Source organism: Chiloscyllium punctatum, chromosome 17 (genome assembly GCF_047496795.1).
Source record: "Chiloscyllium punctatum isolate Juve2018m chromosome 17, sChiPun1.3, whole genome shotgun sequence".
NCBI lineage: Eukaryota > Metazoa > Chordata > Chondrichthyes > Orectolobiformes > Hemiscylliidae > Chiloscyllium > Chiloscyllium punctatum.
This window is the reverse complement of record NC_092755.1, coordinates 52367808-52388825: the sequence shown is the minus strand read 5'-3', so window position 1 is coordinate 52388825 and position 21018 is coordinate 52367808. Positions and strand designations below refer to the sequence as shown.

Here is a 21018-nt window from a genome sequence, read left to right as displayed (position 1 = left end):
CTGATAAGGCTAGAACCACAATTTATAACCTGCACATTGTTACATAGTTGTCCTTGCTATTGCACGGAGGTATTTCTGCTGCCTTGTAACTATCACAAAAGAAATTACAAACTTAACCTTATAAAACCTAGCATTCTTCCTAGAAACTTGTAAAATGTGTTAAAAATTAATACTAAGTGTTGTTTGACATTTACATGTCAATATTCCCTTTATTTAGAAAAAAAATCAGTTTGAAATGCCAAACCACAAGTAAGTATTTAATACATGTCATTGTGTGTACACTTTAGTGATATCTCTGTATTTTCCATCAGGTGCTTGGTAGTCAGCAATGGGAGGAGTAAAACTGCATCCTTGCAACTCCAATGGAAAGAGTCCTTGGTCCTGTTTAATGGCAGCCTGGTACAACTGTTCTGATTCAAGCCGCAGTTCCTGCAGGGCCTGTTGCTGTGCCTTAATCATGGACTGGATCATTTCAGCTTCTCTATCGTGTTCTTTTTGCTTATAACGTGACCACTCTTTCATCAGAAGTGCTCGCCTCTCACTCTCTTCCATTTTCAGCTTAGGAGGATCGCGGACTCTATAGGCATCACAACACAACAAAACTTTATTTGGGCTCTATACGTGCTTAACTTTTAAAAACATAATATTCACATTGCGTTGAGCTGAACCAATGCAATTTCAACATAAGCATTCACAAATGTTATTTCTCAGAAATACCATTTAAAGTACACTACTACAGATATTTGATTATTTGGAAGTGAAAAGACTATTAGGACCAAAATAGTGAACATTTAGTGCACAGCAAGGTTCCACAAACAGTGTGATAAATGACCTGCCAGTCTACTGTTGATTAAGGAAAGACACCAGAATTCACTCAGAAAATCAATCAAGCTTTGTATTTATAAAGTATTTTTCACAAACTTCAGGATGTCTCAAAATAATTTACAACTCATGAAATACTTCTGAAAGGCAGTCACTGTTCTAGTGTATGAATGCAACAGTCAACTTCCACAAACAACAATGTGATGATAACCAAATAATCTGCTTCAATAATGTTAATTGAAGGTAAATACTGGTCAATATCTCAGCGAGAATTCTATTTCTATTAATTGAAAAACAAATGAGTGGTTATGCCTTCCTTAAAAATAGTACTAAAAACATATTGATCATTCAGCTGACTGGAATCTTGTGTACCTTATGATCATTGTTACTTGGTTACAATGGACCCTGCATTTCCACTTAATGAATGGACTGAGTGATGCAGAACTTCAAATTATTTTCTTCAAGTTGCGCATTGGGAGCAGACAGAGTTTCAGTTGAATGGATTATCTGAAGGGCAGCATCTGAATAGAATGCAGCTCTACTGGTGTCCCACTGAGCTCAAAGCTGGGAGTTGAGATGTACAAAAGTCCTATTTAGTTATAAATTGAGGGTCTGGACCAACTTATCAGTTACTTGTGCCAAACTTCATAGCCACCTGATCTCTGAATTCACTTTTCTGTCTTCACCTGCACTTACTGCCTAAACCCATCTCATCTAAATACAATATCCTCACTTGATTTTCCCTCTTTCATCTACACCTTGGACCCATTATTCCTCACTCCTTAGTTCAGATGTGGATTCATTCAGCTGGAGGAAGATGAACAATGCTGATGGTACGAGACCACTCTTACAAGAACATAGAACATAGAACAATACAGCACAGAACAGGCCCTTCGGCCCACGATGTTGTGCCGAACTTCTATCCTAGATTAAGCACCCATCCATGTACCTATCCAAATGCCGCTTAAAGGTCGCCAATGAATCTGACTCTACCACTCCCTCGGGCAGCGCATTCCATGCCCCCACCACTCTCTGGGTAAAGAACCCACCCCTGACATCTCCCCTATACCTTCCACCCTTCACCTTAAATTTATGTCCCCTTGTAACACTCTGTTGTACCCGGGGAAAAAGTTTCTGACTGTCTACTCTATCTATTCCTCTGATCATCTTATAAACCTCGATCAAGTCACCCCTCATCCTTCGCCGTTCCAACGAGAAAAAGCCGAGAACTCTCAACCTATCCTCGTACGACCTACTCTCCATTCCAGGCAACATCCTGGTAAATCTTCTCTGCACCCTCTCCAAAGCTTCCACATCTTTCCTAAAGTGAGGCGACCAGAACTGCACACAGTACTCCAAATGTGGCCTAACCAAAGTCCTGTACAGCTGCAACATCACCTCACGACTCTTGAATTCAATCCCTCTGCTAAGAAAAAGCGGTCCAGGTCTGAGAATTAACTCTTTCAGCCACACAACAAAACAAATCCAACACTGAAACACAATTGTTCACAATGAGTATTTACAACTCACTAAAAGAACAAAAACTCTAACCAGCCTTTCAACAGTTGGTTCCCAACACTAAAAGAATTTAACCAAATGTTGGGATTATTCACAAAACATGTGCTGTGTCGCAACAAGACTTCTCCATATATAATTATGGATAAAAAGTGAAATTGTATGAGGTATAAATGTCAGGTATGTATTTGGATTTTGCAGGATATTCATTAGCACGGTGATTGGTTTTTCTGTGTGTCAGGTACTTAGTAATGAAAAAGCCTCTTCTACCACTTGCATTGTGAAGCCCAATGTGTGGAATAAATAGATGCTTAAATGTACACTTGTAAGCTCTGAAAATTTTAACAGTTCAACAAGGTGGTTCACTATCACCTTTGATGACAATTAGGGATTGGCAATACCCAAATCTTAGGAGGGAATTTTTTTTTTAAAAAAGTGGCCTTTCCTACAGGCTAACTTTGTCCTAAGCATTGGCATGTATGCCATTTTAAATGTTTAGAAGTTGAACTTCTATTTATGTTATGAGTTTAAAATTATTATGAGAAAACAAAACAACCACAAAGGAGCCTAATTTCCTGACCAAACCAGTATATTCAGAGAAGGTCATTTTGCCTTTTGGAACTATATAATCTTTTAGATTTCTGTCGCATAACACAAACCTTGATTCATCAAGTAACTTCGCAGGAGTGTTAAAATCTTCAATTGGGATCAGCTCTGGGGGAACACGTTCCAACTTCTTTAGTCTTTTTCGCAGGCGGTCTCTCGCTGCCTGTTCTCTTTTGGGATCTATTTTCTTCTTTTTCTTGGGTTCAGCTCTGCAAAACAATTGCTTGCAACATTGAGGCATTAACATTGGCTACACCTTCCTCACACAGGTGTCAGTCCTTGGCACAACACCCTTTGATGCAATGATTTCAGGATGAGATTCAAAGTGGAGATATAATTTTCATGCCTTTTCAATATTTTGTTTTTATAATGCCCCTTCTGTTCCCAAGCCAAATGCATTGGTTTTATTCAGCTAACCTGTATGTTTTGCTTTCTGACCTCTGCAAATGAATGAAATTGCTGCAAAGTGATTGACAGCAGGCTGGTTTATATTTTGCATCGCATTTCCAAAGATGCATAGTCATTATCTTTCTCTCTCAAAATGGGCCAGGTTAGAACCCTTAAATAAGTTGACGTGCATCATTTTAGATTTCCAGCAACCTCAGAATTTTGCTTTATTACAGCGCAATATTAATCATTTCACAGAATAAAATAGAATCCCTTCAGTGTGGAAACAGCCCATTTGACCCAACAAGTCCACACCAACCCTCCGAAGAGTAACCCACCCCAAACTCATTCCCCTAGCCTATTTGTCTGTATTTACCCCTGACTAATGTACCTATCCTACACGTCCCTGAACATTGTGCGGAATTTAGCATGGTCAGTTCACACAACCTGCACATCTCTGGACTGTGGGAGGAAACTGGAACACCTGGGAGGAAACCCTCACAGACACGGAGAATTTGCCTGAGGCTGGAATCGAATGTGGGTCCTTGGCGCTGTGAGGCAGCAGGGCTAGCCACTGTGCTGTCCTACTTCAGTTATTCTTTAGAATCTAATGTGCAAACTATACTTTTTTTGTACTAATTTATCCATTCAAACACTAACTACTGAAGGTAATGATTCAGGCAGCTTTAATGATTTCAAACTTGACAAACAGAAACTCATACATAGATTCTTCTTCACTGAATGTTTCTGCCTATTATTTAGGTGTTTATTATTCAGGTATTTATTCAAGAGTTACCTTTAATGTAATAAAGTGTCCCAGGGCATTTCACAGGGAAAGGCAGTAGTAGTAATCACTACTAATGAAGAAGTTAAATTGATAAATCTGAATTAAGAAGCGGTCTAATGGTGATCATGGAACCACTCTTGTTTGTCATAAAAACCCATCCGGTTCACTAATGTCCTTCAAGGAAGTATGTTCTGCTGTCCTTACCTGGTTTGTTTATATTTCACTCCAGACCCACAGCAAGTGGCTGACTCACAACAGCCTTCTGAAACAATGTGGCAAGTCACCAATTGTATCAAATTGCTACAGACTCCAAGAAAAGGAATGAACGCAGTTGGATGACACAGCATTAACCTGGACACCAGAAACAACAATGACAAGTCGAGTCCTATTGACCCTGCAAAGTCCTCCTTGCTAACATCCAATGGCTTGTGACAAAATTGGGTAAGCTGACCCACAGATTGGCCATGTAACAGTCTGACATAGTGATATGCACAGAATCTCATCTTACAACATCCCAGACAATCCACTCATGTTCCACCAACAGGACAGACCAGAGTTTGATGTCACAGTAGTATACACTCAGGAGGGAGTTGTCCTGGGAGCCCTCAACATTAATTCCAGACCCCAAAAGTCTCATAACATCATGACAAACATGGACAAAGGAACCTCCTAATTACCACCTACTGCATGAGCACTAACTGAACGAAGCACGGAGGGTAGCAAACTCACAGAAAGCGCTCCGGGTGGGGGACTTCAATGTCTGTGAGAAAGACAGCCTCAGTAGCACCATCACTAATCAGGTTGGCTGAGTCCTAAAGGACACAGTTGCTAGACTGTGTGTGTGGCAGGTACTGTGGGAATCGATAAAAGGGAAAAATCCACGTGTCCTCATTCGCACCAATTTAACTGTTGCAGATGCAGTGGTGTGACCACAGTGTAGTCATTGTGGAGTCTTCATATTGAGGATACCCTCCATCATGGTGTGACACTACCTTTGGGCTAAATGGTATATATTTTGAACAGATTTCACAACTTCAAACTGGGAATCAGGAGGTGATTGAGGCCTTTAGCAGCAGGATAATTTTGTTGAATCACATTTTGGAGCCTCATGACCTGGCATTCCCCACCCCCAACAATACAATTGCTTATAAACCTGGGATCAACTCTAGTTTACCGAAGAATGCATCAGGGTATGTCAGGAATGTGATCAAACATGTCTAAAAATGAGGAAATAACCTGGTGAACTCAGGACTATTCTATGCTAAAACAGCAGAAATCAACAAACAACAGACAAAGACTGACTCTATGAGTAGTGATACCACAACAATGAGTTCAGATCTAAGCTCTGCAGTGCTGCCACATCCAGCTGTAAATGGTGGTGGACAATTAAAATAACTCATTGGAGGAGGAGTAGAGTCACAAATATTCCCATGCTCAATGATGGGGAGCCTAGCACATCAGGCCAAAAGACAAGGCCCCAGTATTTGCAACAATCTTCAGTCAGAAGTGCCAAGTGGATGATTCATCTCAGCCTCCTCTAGAGGTCATCAGCATCACAGGTATTTCAGTTAATTCCATGCAATATCGTGAAATTATTGAAGGTACTGAATACTGTCAAAGGCTATGGGGCCTGGCTGCATTTCAGCATTGGTACTGAAGACACATGCTTCAGACTTAAATGTGACTCTAGTCATGCTGTTCCAGTACAGATATGACACCAACTCTGACCCTACACAGTGGAAAATTGTCTAGCTTTTCCATGTTGGCAATAAGCAGGATTAGAGTCAAGATTAGTGTGGTGCTGGAAAAGCACAGCAGGCCAGGCAGCATTCGAGGAGCAGGAAAAATCGACGTTTCGGCAGGAAGTCCTTCATCAGAAAGTGGACGATTTTCCTGCTCCTCGGATGCTGCCTGACCTGCTGTGCTTTTCCAGGACCACGCTAATCTTGACGCTAATCTCGAACATCTGCAGTCCTCCTTTCACCTAATAAGCAGGATGAAACAACCTGGCCAACTACTGCCCTATCAGTTTACACTCAATCATCATCAAAGTGATGGAAGGGATCTTTGGCGGTGCAATCAAGTTCACTTGCTCAGCAGTGATCTGCTCCCTGACATTCAATTTCGGTTCTACCAGGATCACTGAGCTCCAGACCTCATTACAGCCCAAGTCCAAATGTGGTCAGAAGATTTAAACTCTAGAGGTAAGTTGAAAGTGTCTATCAAAGCAGTATGTTTTTCCCTGGAGCGTCAGAACCAGAGGGGTGACTTTATTGAGATTTATAAAATCATGAGAGGCATAATCTTTTCCGTGGGGTGGGGGAGTCCAGAACTACAGGGCACAGGTTTAGGGTGAGAGGGGAAGATTTAAAAGGGACTTATGGGGCAGCTTTTTCCACACAAAGGATGGTGCATGTATGGAATGAGCTGCCAGAGGAAGTAGTGGAGATTGGTACAATTAGAACATAGGCATCTGGACATTTATATGAATAGGAAGGGTTTAGTGGGATATGGGCCAAGTGCTGGCAAATGAGACTAGATTAATTTAGGATATCTGGTCGGCATGGACGAGTTGGACTGAAGGGTCTGTTTCCGCACTGTATATCTCTATGACCCAATGTGGTACCAAGGAACAGTAGCAAAACCGTTCTCAAATGGGAATCTTGGAAAGCATCACTCTGTAGAGTCACACTCAGTCCAAAGGAAGATGATTATCTTTCTGGAGGTCAGTCATCTCAGTCCCAGGACATCACTACAAGAGTTCCTCAGGCTCTAGATAGTTTCTAATCAACATGTTCAGACATGCTGCTACATACCTCTGGAGCAGGTGGGATTTGAACCCAGGCCTTCTGGATCAGAGGCAGGAACACTATACTGCATCACAGGGCCCATACCTTCCTCAAGGTCTAGTGTCCTAGCCCCAACCATCTTTAGGGACTGGCAAAAAAATGCTGGCCAGCCAGCAAAAACCACATCCCACAAATTAATGTAAAGAAGCTGCTTTATCAATGATTGCCCCTCCATTATAAAGGCAAGAAAATGGGATGTTCTCTGATGACTGCACAATATTCAGCACCAATTGCATTTTCCAAATCAACACATACAGGAAGATCGCAGCTTGTCTTAAGATTTACTGTACCTCATTGGTAAGGATGCTCTGAGTCCCAAGAGGGATATCTGCCAGTGATTATCTCGAACAGAAGCATTCCATACTGCACGAGGACTGGAAGAGAAGGAAAGATATTGTTCTAGGTTTCAGATGAGATCTACACATTTGATTGTTGCTTCAACAAATCAATACCTCCTAACAGCTGTAACTAACTGAGACAATATGAAAGGAGAAAATGAAAAACTGGCCCAGAGGAACCCAGGGGAAAAAATATGACTGCTTTAAGCAATTGTATCTCAACAACATAGTTCTGTCAACATACAAACACAGATGACATTGGGCTGTGCCCATTCTCTGCCAACAATGTCAAATCCACATTCATCAATGTGTTGTTAGATTACTTGTCTCAATAAGGTAGAAGATTTCTCTAACACCAGCAAAGATTATTCAGGCCTAGGCAAAAGTCCAGCATCCCAGTTCCAGTTTCATCTCTTTCTTGCAGTACTTTGCAGTCTCCTGGTTGATCTGGAGCTAAGATTCAAACTTTATCCTTTGCCAACAATTATATATCCTCCTCTGCATCACTTGTCCAGCTCAATCTGTGCCTTAACCTTCCCTCTTATTTTAGTTGTTTGAAGGCTCAGTTCTCATGCTTTGTTCTAAGTCCATCTCTTTTGTTCCACTTTTTATAAACTTGCCTCCCCCTCATCTCCAACAAATTTAATAATTCTGTTCTCCTTTAGAATATTCCACTTACCTAGTTCATAGGAAGTCTCACCGTTCTATCCATCCAACAATGAAAAGTCTCAATCCTGAAGCTTCCTCTCATTACTCTCCCTAAAGCTCAAATCCTCCAACCCAGGCAACATCCTTGTAAAACTTTTCTGAACTTTTTCAAGTTTCACAACATCTTTCCAATAGGAAGGAGACCAGGATTGCACGCAATATTCCAACAGTGACCTAACCAATGTCCTGTACAGCTCCCAACTCCTGTACTCAATACTCTGACCTATAAAGTAAAGCATACCAAATGCCTTCTTCACTATCCTATCTACCTATATGTCAGCATTGGCTCATTGTAGCTCCCTTGCTACCTCATTCATGGGTTTCCAATTCAAATGCTATTTCAGAAGCATGAGGCAAGAATTCAAGCTGACCATCCAGTGTACTAGTGAAAGAACTTTGCCTTTTCCATGACAAATTGAGACAGCTGGGCTGAAACTAATGCAAAAAGATGGCACGGATGACACAAGAGGTTATGATCTGAAATAATTGAGGATCAAATATGAAGGTAGGCTAGCCAGTAATATTAGAAATGATAGTAAAAGTTTCTTTCAATACATAAGAAACAAACGACAGACAAAAGTAGACATTGGGCTACTTCAAACTGATGCTGGAAGCCTAGTGATGAGAGATAAGGAAATAGCAGGAGAACTTAACAAGTACTTTGCGTCAGTTTTCACAGTGGAAGACATGAGTAATATCCCAACAATTAAAGGGAGTCAGGGGGCTGAGTTGAGTATGGTTGTCATTACAAAAGAGATAGTGCTAGAAAAGCTAAAAAGTCTTAAAATTTATAAATCGCCTGGCCCAGATGGGATACATCCTAGAGTTCTGAGAGAGGTGGCTGAGGAAATAGCGGAGGCATTGGTTGAGATCTTTCAAGAGTCACTGGAGTCACGGAAAGTCCCGGACAATTGGAAGATCACTGTTGTAACCCCATTGTTCAAGAAAGGATCAAGTCAAAAGATGGAAAATTATAGGCCATTAGCCTAACCTCTGTTGTTGGTAAAATTCTAGAATCCATCATTAAGGATAAGGTTTCTTAATTCTTAGAAGAGCAGAGTCTGATTAGAACAAGTCAACATGGATTTAGTAAGGGGAGGTCATGCCTGACAAACCTGTTGGTATTCTTTGAAGAGGTGGCAAGTAGGTTAGACCAGGGAAACCCAGTGGATGTGGTCTTTCTAGACTTCCAAAAGACCTTTGATAAGGTGCCACACGAGAGGCTGCTGAGCAAGGTGAGGGCCCATAGTGTTTGAGGTGAGCTACTGGGATGGATTGAGGATTGGCTGTCTGACAGAAGGCAGAGAGTTGGGATAAAAGGTTATTTTTCAGAATGGCAGCCGGTGACGAGCGGTGTCCCGCAGGGTTCAGTTTTGGGGCCACAGCTGTTCGTATTATATATTAATGATCTGGATGAAGGGACTGGGGAAATTCTAGCAAAGTTTGCAGATGATACGAAGTTAGGTGGACAGGCAGGTAGTACTGAGGAAGTGGGGAGGCTGCAGAAGGATCTAGACAGTTTGGGAGAGTGGTCCAGGAAATGGCTGATGGAATTCAACGTGAACAAAAGTGAGGTCTTGCATTTTGGCAAAAAGAATAAAAGCACAGACTACTTTCTAAACGGTGAGAAAATTCGTCAAGCCAAAGTACAAAGGGATCTGGGAGTGCTAGTCGAGGATTCTCTAAAGGTCAACATGCAGGTTGAGTCCGTGATTAAGAAAGCGAATGCAATGTTGTCACTTATCTCAAGAGGGTTGGAATATAAAAGCACCATTGTGCTACTGAGACTTTATAAAGCTCTGGTTAGTCACCATTTGGAGTACTGTGTCCAGTTTTGGTCCCTACACCTCAAGAAGGACATACTGGCTTTGGAACGTGTCCAGCAGAGATTCACACGGATGATCCCTGGAATGGTAGGTCTAACATACGATGAACGGCTGAGGATCCTGGGATTGTATTCATTGGAGTTTAGAAGATTAAGGGGAGACTTAATAGAGACGTACAAGATAATACATGGCTTGGAGAGGGTGGATGCTAGGAAATTGTTTCCGTTAGGCAAGGAGACTAGGACCTGTGGACACAGCCTTAGAATTAGAGGGGGTCAATTCAGAACAGAAATGCGGAGACATTTCTTCAGCCAGAGAGTGGTGGGCCTGTGGAACTCATTGCCGCAGAATGCAGTGGAGGCCGGGATGCTAAATGTCTTCAAGGCAGAGATTGATAGATTCTTGTTGTCTCGGGGAATTAAGGGCTACGGGGAGAATGCGGGTAAGTGGAGTTGAAGTGCCCATCAGCCATGATTGAATGGCTGAGTGGACTCGATGGGCCAAATGGCCTTACTTCCACTCCTATGTCTTATGGTCTAACTGAACTCTAGTGTTCTGAAGGCTGTAAAGTATCCAGTTGAAAGATGAGTTGCTTTTCCTAATGCATAAGCCTCACTGGAACAATGCAGTATGTCAAGGATAGAAATGAGAGCAAGTGGAATTAAAATGAAAGGCCACCAAAAGCTGTGGGTCAGACAAAATGGTCACCCAACCTGAATGTTTGATCTTTCAAATCCACTCAACCCTTGCTCAAGATCTTGGCTTTCATTGTAGTATGGTAGTATGCTGGCAAGGTCTGTATTTGTTGCCCATTCCTTGTTGCCCTTGACTTAATTGGTTCTCAAAGCCAATTCAGAGGCAGTTAAGAGTCAGTCACATTGCTGAGAGTCTGGACTCACATGCAAGTCTTCTTTTCCTGAACAATCATCGATTTTTATTTTGTCACAAGGTCAGATTTATGTTGATTTCAAATTTCACCATCTACCACAACAGGATTGAACCCCTGTCCCCAGAAAATTAGTTCTGGATTACTGGTCCAGCGAGATGGGAGACACAGAGAGGTGCTGGCTTAGTGGCATTATCACTAGACTATTAATCCAGACACCCAGATAGTGTTCTAGTGACCTGGGTTTAAACTCTACCATGGTTGATGGTAAATTTTGTAACATCTGATATGGAGAGACTAATAACGACCAAGAAACCATTGTGGATTGTCAGGGAAAAAATAAGTCTGGTTCACTAATGTCCTTTATGGAAAGAAACTGCCATTCTTACTTGGTTTGGCCTAAATGTCACTTCAGGTCCACAGAAATGTGGTGGACTCTTATCTACCCTCTGGGATGGGCAATAAATGATGGCCTAGCCAGAGAAGCCTACATCCCATGAACAAATGAAAAAAAAGTGACATTAATACACACCATTGCCTCCATGACAGTTTTCTCTGTCTGATGAAAGGCCACAGATCTGAAAGGTTAACTCTGCTTCTCTCCTGTTGTATATTTCCATTATTTTCTGCTTTGATTTCAGATTCGTAACAGTCACAGTCCTATTTCCTGGTTATCTGCTTGCTGTTTATGAAATCAAGTTGGGCCATATGTGGCACAACCTAAACTTCATCAGTTGTGACTCTTCAATTGGGACGCCAAGGACTGTGGTGGGCGCTATATAAATGCAAATTATTTCATTTATTTTATGGGCCTTTGCCTACACATGGGCTTGACACTAAAGGCTGGTGAAATGGCCTCACAATTCTCCTAGAGAGAGGCCACTTCACTGACCCCAAACCTAGTACATACTTACATCAGGCCAAAGGCCGGCCGCACTCCCCACGACATATTCTCCGTGTGAAGCCAGCACCTCCTCCGGTCACTCCCTCCACCTTTCACCAGCCCTCTCTACCCCAGTGCCAGCCTCCGTCTCCACTCACACTCGAGTCATTTTCAGCGACGCACCAGCACCAGCGTTTCATGGTCACGGAAATACGGTCCGACTGGAGTGCAACGTTCATGCAGAATGTTCCGAGTCCACCCAAGATTCTCAGCAAAAGCTGGGGTTGTTGCAAAATTGAACTGCTGTTCTTAAGATCATTATGTCAATTATATTATGAACCATACGGTGCTTTTTTGTTTGGCGAAGCGTTGGCATTGCGATTATGTCACTGGATTTCAAAGCCCCTGACCAATGACTGGGCATAGAAACAGGAAATGCTGGAGAAACTCAGCAGGTCTGGCAGTGGAGAGAAAACAGAGTTAACGTTTGGAGTCCAACCTATGTTTGCAGTAATTTGTTATGGGTTTGAATATAACGTTAAGGGTTTGAATCCCACACAGTAGATGACAAAATCTGACTTCAATAAGAATGCGGAATTAAAAGGCAGCCTAAAATCTCACTTGCTTCACTGATGCCATTTATGGAATTTACTATCTTTATGCCATGAAGTCTCTGGTTGAATATGGACAAGGAAACATTCTGATTCCACCACCAGTTGAAGCAGCATTCCTTCAGGTTGAACACCTATTCTATTATGCATTAGGGAACTTCAATACTGATCACAAAGAGTTAGCCTGGCCCAAAAGGACGTAACTGCTAGACTGAGTCTGCCTGAGGTAGTGATGGAAAATGTCAGTGCCAATAGGACTGCGCACAGATGCTGTGGACACGAAGTTCCGTTATTACATTGAGTATACCTTCTACTTTGGCAGTGCTCATTGGGACAGATTTTGAATTGATTGAAACTGGGTAATCATGAGAGGCCATAACCAGAAGAATTGTATCAAATCCACATGGCCCAGCATATTCTGCCAATACTATCAAGCTGGGAGAGCAGTCCTGATTCAATAAAGTCTGCAGGAAGGCATGCCAGGAACAATATCAGATATGCCTAAAAATGAGATGAAGCTGTATCACAGGACTACTTGCTTGCCAAGTAGTGGGTGCAGCATGCAACAGACAGGAGGACTCCTCTGCAGTTTTCCCAGATCCAGTTGTGACTGGTATTGAATAATTAAACAAGGCAATGTTCTAATGATATTATTAAATGCAGCGGTAAGGGTGTAGGTATTAGTCGGATGCTCTTCAGAGGGTCAGCATGGGCTCGATGGGCTGAATAATCTGCTTCCACACTGCAGGACATCTATGGAGGCAGCGCAGTGGCTCAGTGGTTAGCACTGCTGCCTCACAGCACCAGGACTGTCGGAGCATCTGTTCACTCTGAGAGTTGGCTCTGAGGGAGATAGATCATTGTTAATTCAGTCACAGGTTGTCGACATTGCTGAGTATTTCTTTCCCATCCTTAATTGCCCAGAGGGCTGTGGGTCTGGAATCACATGTAGACTAGACCAGGTAGAAAGGCAGTTCCTTTTCCTAAGGGGCATTCATGAACCTGATGGGCTTTTCCTGACAATCAACAATTCACAGGGCATCACAGGGTCATACAGCATGGAAACAGATCCTTCGGTCCAACCAGTCCGTGCTGAACATAATCCCAAAACAAACTAGTCCCACCTGCATGCTCATGATCCGTAACGCTCTAAACCTTTCCTATCCACGTACTTATCCAAAAATCTTTTAAATACTGTAATTGTACCCAAATCCACCGTTTCCTCAGGAAGTTCATTCCACATGCGAATCACCCTCTGTCTAAAATATTTGTCCCTCATGTCTTTAAATCTCTCTCTTCTCACCTTAAAAACTTACCCTCTAGTCTTGAATTCCCCCTTCCAGGGAAAAGACAATTACCATTAACTCTGTCTGTATCCGTCATTATTTTATAAACTTCTATCAGGTCACCTTTCAACCTCCTACATTCCAGTGAAAAAAAGTCCCAGCCTTCCTTTATAACTAAAATCCTCCATACCCAGCAACATCTCTCAGAATTTGCCAAAGATAGGGAAGCATTAGACCATACCCTTTAAAACCCTTCCTATTCATACACCCATCCAGACACCTTTTACATGTTGTAAAGGTACCAGCGTTCACCACCTCCTTGGGCAGCTCATTCCATACACACACCATCCTCTGCATAATATAGTTGCCCCTTAGGTCCCTTTCATGTATCTTTCCCCTCTCACCTAAAAGTTTACCTTATCCCTACCCTGGGATAAAGACCTTGGCTATTCACCCTATCCATGTCCCTCATAATTTTATAATCCTCTATATGGTCACTCTTCATCCTGCAATGTTCCGGGAAAATAGCCCTAGCCCATTCAGCCTCTCTCTATAGCTCAAGCTCCTCAACCCCAGCAACATCTTTGAAAACCTCTTCTGCATCCTTTCAAGTTTAACAACATTCTTCCCTCTATCAGAGATACTAAAACTGAACGCAGTATTCCAAAAGTGGGCTCACCAATGTTCCCAAATCCTATACTTTATGCACTGCCCAATAAAGGCAAATGTACCAAATGCCTTCTTCCCCATCCACTCTACCTGCAACTTCGCCTTCAAGAAACTACGAGGCTGCACCCCAAGGTTAGGCAACACTTCTCAGGAATCTACCATTAAGTGTATGTCTCGCCCTTACCAAAATTCAACACCTCACATTTATTTTAATTAAACTTTATCTACTGCTTCTCAGTCCATCTGATCAAGGTCCTGTTGTACTCAGAGATAACATTCTTCACTGTTCACTACATCACCAGTTTTGGTGTCCTCTGCAAACTTTCTAACCATTCCTCCTATATTCACATCCAAATAATTTATATAAATGGCATCCACTTCCTATTTGTTTAATCTCTTTTTCACTTCTGCATAATAAAATTCCATCCTGTTGTTAAGGAACATTTACAGCTTTATGTATATTTTCATGACTAATCAGATTAACTAAAATAAAATTAAACATATGGCCCCCAAGTCAGGTTTCATTCTATTATCGGTTTGTCCAGCAATACCATCAGCCAGGTTCATAATATATACCGTAAGATTACAATGCATCTGTATACCCCACACAAGATCATTCCCCAAAACAGCATGAAAATTATTTTCCAAAATTTGATTCATGTTCATTATTAGATTCTTAATTCCAGATGTTGTTTTGCTTCAAATTCCACCATCAACCATGGCAAGATTTGAATCCAGGTCCCCAGATATCTGGGTTCGATTCCAGCCTTGGTGACTGTCTGTGTAGAGTTTGCACATTCTCCCCACGTCTGCCTGGGTTTCCTCTGGTTTCCTCCCATAGTCTAAAGATGTGCAGGTTAGGTGGGTTGCCTGTGCTAAATTCCTCACAGTGTCCAGGGATGTGTAAATTAGGTGGATTAGCTGTGGGAAATACAGGCTTACCAGGATAGGGTGGTGGGAGGTGAGTCTGGATGGGATCCTCTTTGGATAGTTGATATGGACTTGTTGGGCTGAATGGCTTGTTTCCACACTGTAGGGATTCTGTGGAACTAACAGGAAACTCAAGTTCCACAAATATCCTGATCCAAAATGATGGGGGAACCTGGCACAGCCAGACATACTGAGTAGATCATCCATCTTGGCCCTCTCCTGAGGTCACCAGGATCAGGGACCACTCTTCAACCAATTCCATTCATCCATATAATATCAAGAAATGCCAGAAGACACTGGATGCTACAAAAGCTATTGCAGCATCCAGTGCTACAATATTCCAACAGTACTGAACTGAATAATAGGGAAGACTTCTGCTCCAGAACTACAACTATAATTATCTAGCTTCCAATACAGTTACAACACTGACAATTATCTCATGATGTTGCAAATTGGCCAGGTACATCCTGTGCAGAAAAAGCAGGACAAATACATCCCGGCCAATTAATGCCCTGTAGTCTACTCTCAGTCATCAGCAAAGTAATGACAGAGATTGTTAACATTGGTAACAAGTGGGACTTGCAAAGGAAAAACCTGCTCACTGAAGCTTAGGTTGGCTTCTGCCAGGGTCACTTGGCTCCTAACCTCATTATGACCTTGTCCAAACATAGAAAAAAGAGCTGAACTCCAGAGGTTAGGTGAAATTTGTTGCCCATAACATCTAGGTAGCATTCAACCAGGTATCAAGAAGCCCAAGCAAAGCTGAAATCATTGGGAATTGGGGGAAAGCTTTCTGCTGGTTTTAGACATATGTGGCTCAAAGGAAGATAGTTCTGGAGGTTTAGGTCCATTATCTCAGCTCCAGGGTTCTTCAGGGTAGTCTCCTTGGCCTGACCATCTTCAGTTGCTTCATCAATAACCTTCCCTCCATCATAGGGTTAGAAGTGAATAATTGTGATTATTGCACAATGTTCAGCACCTTTCATGACTCCTCAGATACTGAAGCTGTTCATTTTCATATACAGCAAAACCTGGATACCAGCTACTCTTGGGCTGATTCATAACACACAAATGCAAGACAATGACCATTTTCAACAAGACAGAATCTAATCATTAAACAAAATAAAATGAAAGAACTGTGGATGCTGGAAATCAGAAACAAAATCAGAACTTGATGGAAAATCTCAGCAGTTCTGGCAGTATATGTGGAGAGAAAGCAGAGTTAACATTTCCAGAACCAGTGATATTTGTTCAGAACTGATTGTCACCCTGAAATTATGCTGAAGATGGAATGTGGCGGGGGGGGGGAGGAATAAACGATAGGTAGAGATGGAGCCCAGAGAGAGAGAACAACAGTTAGGTAGACAAAGGAGTGGGTAAAGGTTAGCCTGGAGGAATCAATAGTTGCTAATGGGGATCATTAGGAGCTGACCATGGGATGGTTGTGGTACCAGCCCGTGTGAGGACAAGGCCTGGTGTGTGGGGGTTGAGAGAAGAATATGGGAAAAGGCAGTCAGGTCTGAAACTTAATTGAACCTGATATTGAGTCCTGAAGGTTGCAGGGTCTTCATGGGGAAAGTAATATGCTGTTCTTCCAGATCTTGGGTTATTATGTTGGTCACCCGTATTTCAGATGAAATCTACTCTTTCTAGTGAATGGGAGAAAGTGAGGACTGCAAATGCTGGGGATCAGAGTTGAGAGTGTGGAATTCCTGATGAAGGGCTTATGCCCGAAACGTCGATTCTCCTGCTCCTCGGATACTGACTGACCTGCTGTGCTTTTCCAGTACCACACTCTCGACTCTTTCTAGTGACTGTAAAATATCTCAATAAGATACTATTTTCAAGAGGAAGGGAGCTATTCCTGATACTTTAGACAATATTTAACACTCAAACGACATCATTTAAAAAAATCACATTGTTGCCTGTGGCAACTGACTGAATGTTTCCTACATTGCAATAGTGACCACCATTTATGATTCCTCACACTCTGAAGCAGTGTATGTCCAAATGTAACAAGATCTGACAATGTCCAGGCTTAGGCTGACAAGTTGTAAGTAATGTTCCCCTCATTATCAACATTCTGGGGGTTATCATTGACCAGAAACTTAACTGGACTCACTTTACAAATATAGCGACTGCAACAGCAGGTCAGAGGATAGAAATACTGCAAAGAGTAACTCACCTCCTGACTCCCCAAAGCCTGTCCACCATCTACAAGGGACAAGTCAGCAGTGTGATGGAATACTCCCTACTCGTCTGGATGAGTCTAGCTCCAACAACACTCAAGAAGCTTGACATCCTCCAGGACAAAGCAGCCCACTCGATTGGCACCTCATCCACAAACATTCAGTCACTCTACCAACGACTTGATAACAGCATTATGTGCTATCTACAACGAGGATTTCAGAAGTTCAACAAAGATCTTTAGACAGCACCTTTCAAACCCACAACCACTTCCATCTAGAATGACAAGGGCAGCAGATATGTGGGAACACCACCATGTCCCAGACACCCATTATCCTGACTTAGAAGAATTGTTGTTTCTTCACTGTCACTGTGTCAAAATCCTACAATTCCCTCCCTGATGGCATTGTGTATGTACCTACAGCACATCCACTGCAGCAGTTCAAGAAGGCAGCCCACCACTAATCCAGGCATGGGCAATAATTGCTGTTCCATGATCGATGAGTTAAAAAAGAAAAAGTATTTAATTAGCTGGAATGTGCTTTGGAATATCTGGTGGGTCATGAAAAATACTATATAAATGCAGGTCTTTCTTTTAGTGAAACAATTTGTTACGTTCTTTTCCTGAGGTTTCACACACGAGATGCAATTTGCACACACCAACTTCTGCAAACAATTAAAGTTTATTAAAGCCTGTACAAGCTAGGTACCCCCTTTGACACTCTCTGCAGGCCTGTGAAGTCAAGTCAAAAGAGGTCCCGAACAAAGGATACACATCCCCTTTATACAGGTCACTTGGTAATGCTTACAGGTATTCCAACCATTCCCCCCCCATAACCACATGTTACCCCAGGTACAATGGTAAGATGCGGTCATCCTCGGAGATAATGTAACTGTAAATGCCCTAATATGAAAACAATTTCCTGACTCTGTGATTCCCCAAAACAATGCAGGTGTGATGTGCTTCAGTATCAGGGGATGATCACGCAAACAAACTTGATTGGCTGGGGATGGCTATGAAAGCATATCTGAATGGAAGGGACTGAATGAGAGTTTAATCTGATAATAGCAGTAGAATAGTAGTAAATGTCTGCCCAAATGAAGTATGAATTACAATAGATAGTCATCCTGCATGCTATCTGTGAGTCAGAAAGTTGCCCCCACCCACTTCCAGAAGGTTCAGCTTCTTGTAGAAAGACAGGACATTACATTAATGTCCAGAGAGATAGTACAATTTAATCTTTTAATATTACACTCCACCCTTTTATCATCCCATGATAATCACCGAGATGACACTACCAGCTTTCATAAGACAGACAGTTTTTAAGCAAGTTATTGACACACAACATTCAATGATTATAACAACAAAAATTACTAGTCCATGCATTGGATAGGATCTCCAGGATCCTCCCATATGGAAAAAAGTTCACAAGTAAAGTTCTTAAATCCACAGTCCTTAGTGACCACTCCACCCCCTCCAAGTCGAGTGGAAACAAGTAGTTCTCTAAAATCTCCTTCAGTAAAGTCCAACCTAAAAACAAAATCCAGTCTGTCCTTCTGCATCACTCCACGGAGAAATCTGAATGCTTGGATAAGTGCAGTTAAATACTTAACAAAACTGACAAGACTTTCATCCTTGCAGAGATGCTTCAGACGGAGGATACCAGTGCATCTGAGTGTGCAGTGCAGCAGCTGCAGATGCAGCAGCAGGCGAGGTAAACACAGCATTCTTTGCTGCTTCTGCTCCCACTCTGTTGTCAAATGTAACCAAGCCAAATAGCTGTTGTGATGTTAGCTTGATCAATGAACCTGCATATCCCTTAAAAGATCGAAAGAGAAGATAAAACTCATGTAGTTTAATGTCCATAGGACGGCCACTGACAAAAAGTGTACGCACCTCCTCTTCACTATTGTTAGCTTCTTCACTTTTTGTGCTCAAGACTGGGGAACTGATTGAGGCTGTTGGATCAGGTTGTGGAGAAGAGGATGATGATCCGAAGGCATGATTTACCTATGAATGGAGAAACTCTAGAGATGATGTTAGCTGCTGAAAGTATCTTTGCAGTTCCTCTCTCATTCCTTCCTTGCCAAGGTGGTTATCACATGAAGACAGTCACACGTTTAACTGCACTAAATTTTAAGACCATAAGACATAGGAGTGGAAGTAAAGCCATTCGGCCCATTGAGTCCACTCCACCATTTAATCATGGCTGATGGGCATTTCAACTCCACTTACCCACATTCTCCCCATAGCCCTTAATTCTTTGTGACAGCAAGAATTTATCAATCTCTGCCTTGAAGCCATTTAGCGTCCCAGCCTCCACTGCACTCCATGGCAATGAATTCCACAGGCCCACCACTCTCTGGCTGAAGAAATGTCACCGCATTTCTGTTCTGAATTTACCCCCTCTAATTCTAAGGCTATGTCCACGGGTCCTAGTCTCCTCGCCGAACGGAAACAATTTCTTAGCATCCACCCTTTCCAAGCCATGTATTATCTTGTAAGTTTCTATTAGATCTCCCCTTAACCTTCTAAATGCCAATGAATACAATCCCAGGATCCTCAGCCGTTCCTTGTATGTTAGACCTGCCATTCCAGGGATCATCCGTGTGAATCTCCGCTGGACACGCTCCAGTGCCAGTATGTCCCTCCTGAGGTGTTGGGCCCAAAACTGGACACAGTACTCCAAATGGGGCCTAACCAGAGCTTTCTAAAGGCTCAGTAGCACATCGCTGCTTTTATATTCCAACCCTCTTGAGATAAATGACTACATTGCATTCGCTTTCTTAATCACGGATTCAACCTGCATGTTTACCTTTACAGAATCCTCGACTAGCACTCCCAGATCCCTTTGTACTTTGTAATTTTGTCTGCCGATTTCAACTTTCTTTGAATTTGCAATATGAAGGGGGCCAATGAAGTCTTAACAGTAATTAACAGAACTGAACCAGCTCAGCCTCAAGTTCTAATATTGTCTAAAATCTTAACAAACCGTCAAAATTAAAATGCACTTGTATTTTTGTGAAAACTCTGCATTAAAAACACAACAACAAAGATATTTTAATACAATACTCTCATCTGGCTAAAGCATGACCACTGACACAATTGTTTTGTTTTACACAGGCATTGTAGAATTTCAACTAGGAGAAAGTGAGGACTGCAGACCAGAGTTGAAAAATGTGGTGCTGGAAAAACACAGCAGGCCAGGCAGCATCCGAGGAGCAGAAGAATCGACGTTTCAGGCATAAGCCCTTCTTCAGGAATGAGGCTGGTGTGCCAAGCGGGCTGAGATAAAGGGTGGGGGGGGGGGGGGGGGGGTGGGGTAGGAATTTGGGGGAGGGGCACTGGGAATACAATAGGTGGAAAGAGGTGAGGGTGATAGGCTGGAGAGGGGGTGGGGGCGGAGAGGTCGGGAAGAAGATTGCAGGTCAAGAGGGTGGTGCTGAATCCGGGGGTTGGGACTGAGATAAGGTGGAGGGAGGGGAAATGAGGAAGCTGGAGAAATCTACATTCATCCCGTGTGGTTGGAGGGTTCGTAGGTGGAAGATGAGGTGCTCTTCCTCCAGGTGTTGTGTAGTCAGGGTCTGGCGATGGAGGAGGCCAAGGACCTGCATGTCCTTGGCAGAGTGGGAGGGGGAGTTAAAGTGTTCAGTCACTGGGCGGTTGGGTTGGTTGGTGCGGGTGTCCCAGAGGTGTTCCCTGAAACGTTCCACAAGTAGGCGGCCTG

At 42.6% G+C, this 21018-nt stretch overlaps 1 protein-coding gene across 2 annotated transcripts; it reads right to left on the bottom strand.

Annotated features, from left to right (window-relative positions):
* Positions 1–177: 177 nt before the first annotated feature.
* Positions 178–11788, bottom strand: mrpl40 (mitochondrial ribosomal protein L40). 2 transcript variants are annotated; one of them, XM_072587124.1, is made up of 4 exons: positions 11639–11788; positions 7257–7340; positions 2997–3152; positions 178–577 (listed from the first exon to the last, which is right to left on the bottom strand). In XM_072587124.1, exons 1-4 carry the CDS (start codon positions 11671–11673, stop codon positions 268–270), a joined length of 585 nt encoding a protein of 194 aa, XP_072443225.1. In that variant the 5' UTR covers positions 11674–11788; the 3' UTR covers positions 178–267. The 2 variants fall into 2 exon arrangements, with proteins under 2 accessions (XP_072443225.1, XP_072443226.1); XM_072587125.1 differs by lacking the exon at positions 7257–7340 and having other exon boundaries at positions 11639–11779.
* Positions 11789–21018: the final 9230 nt, after the last annotated feature.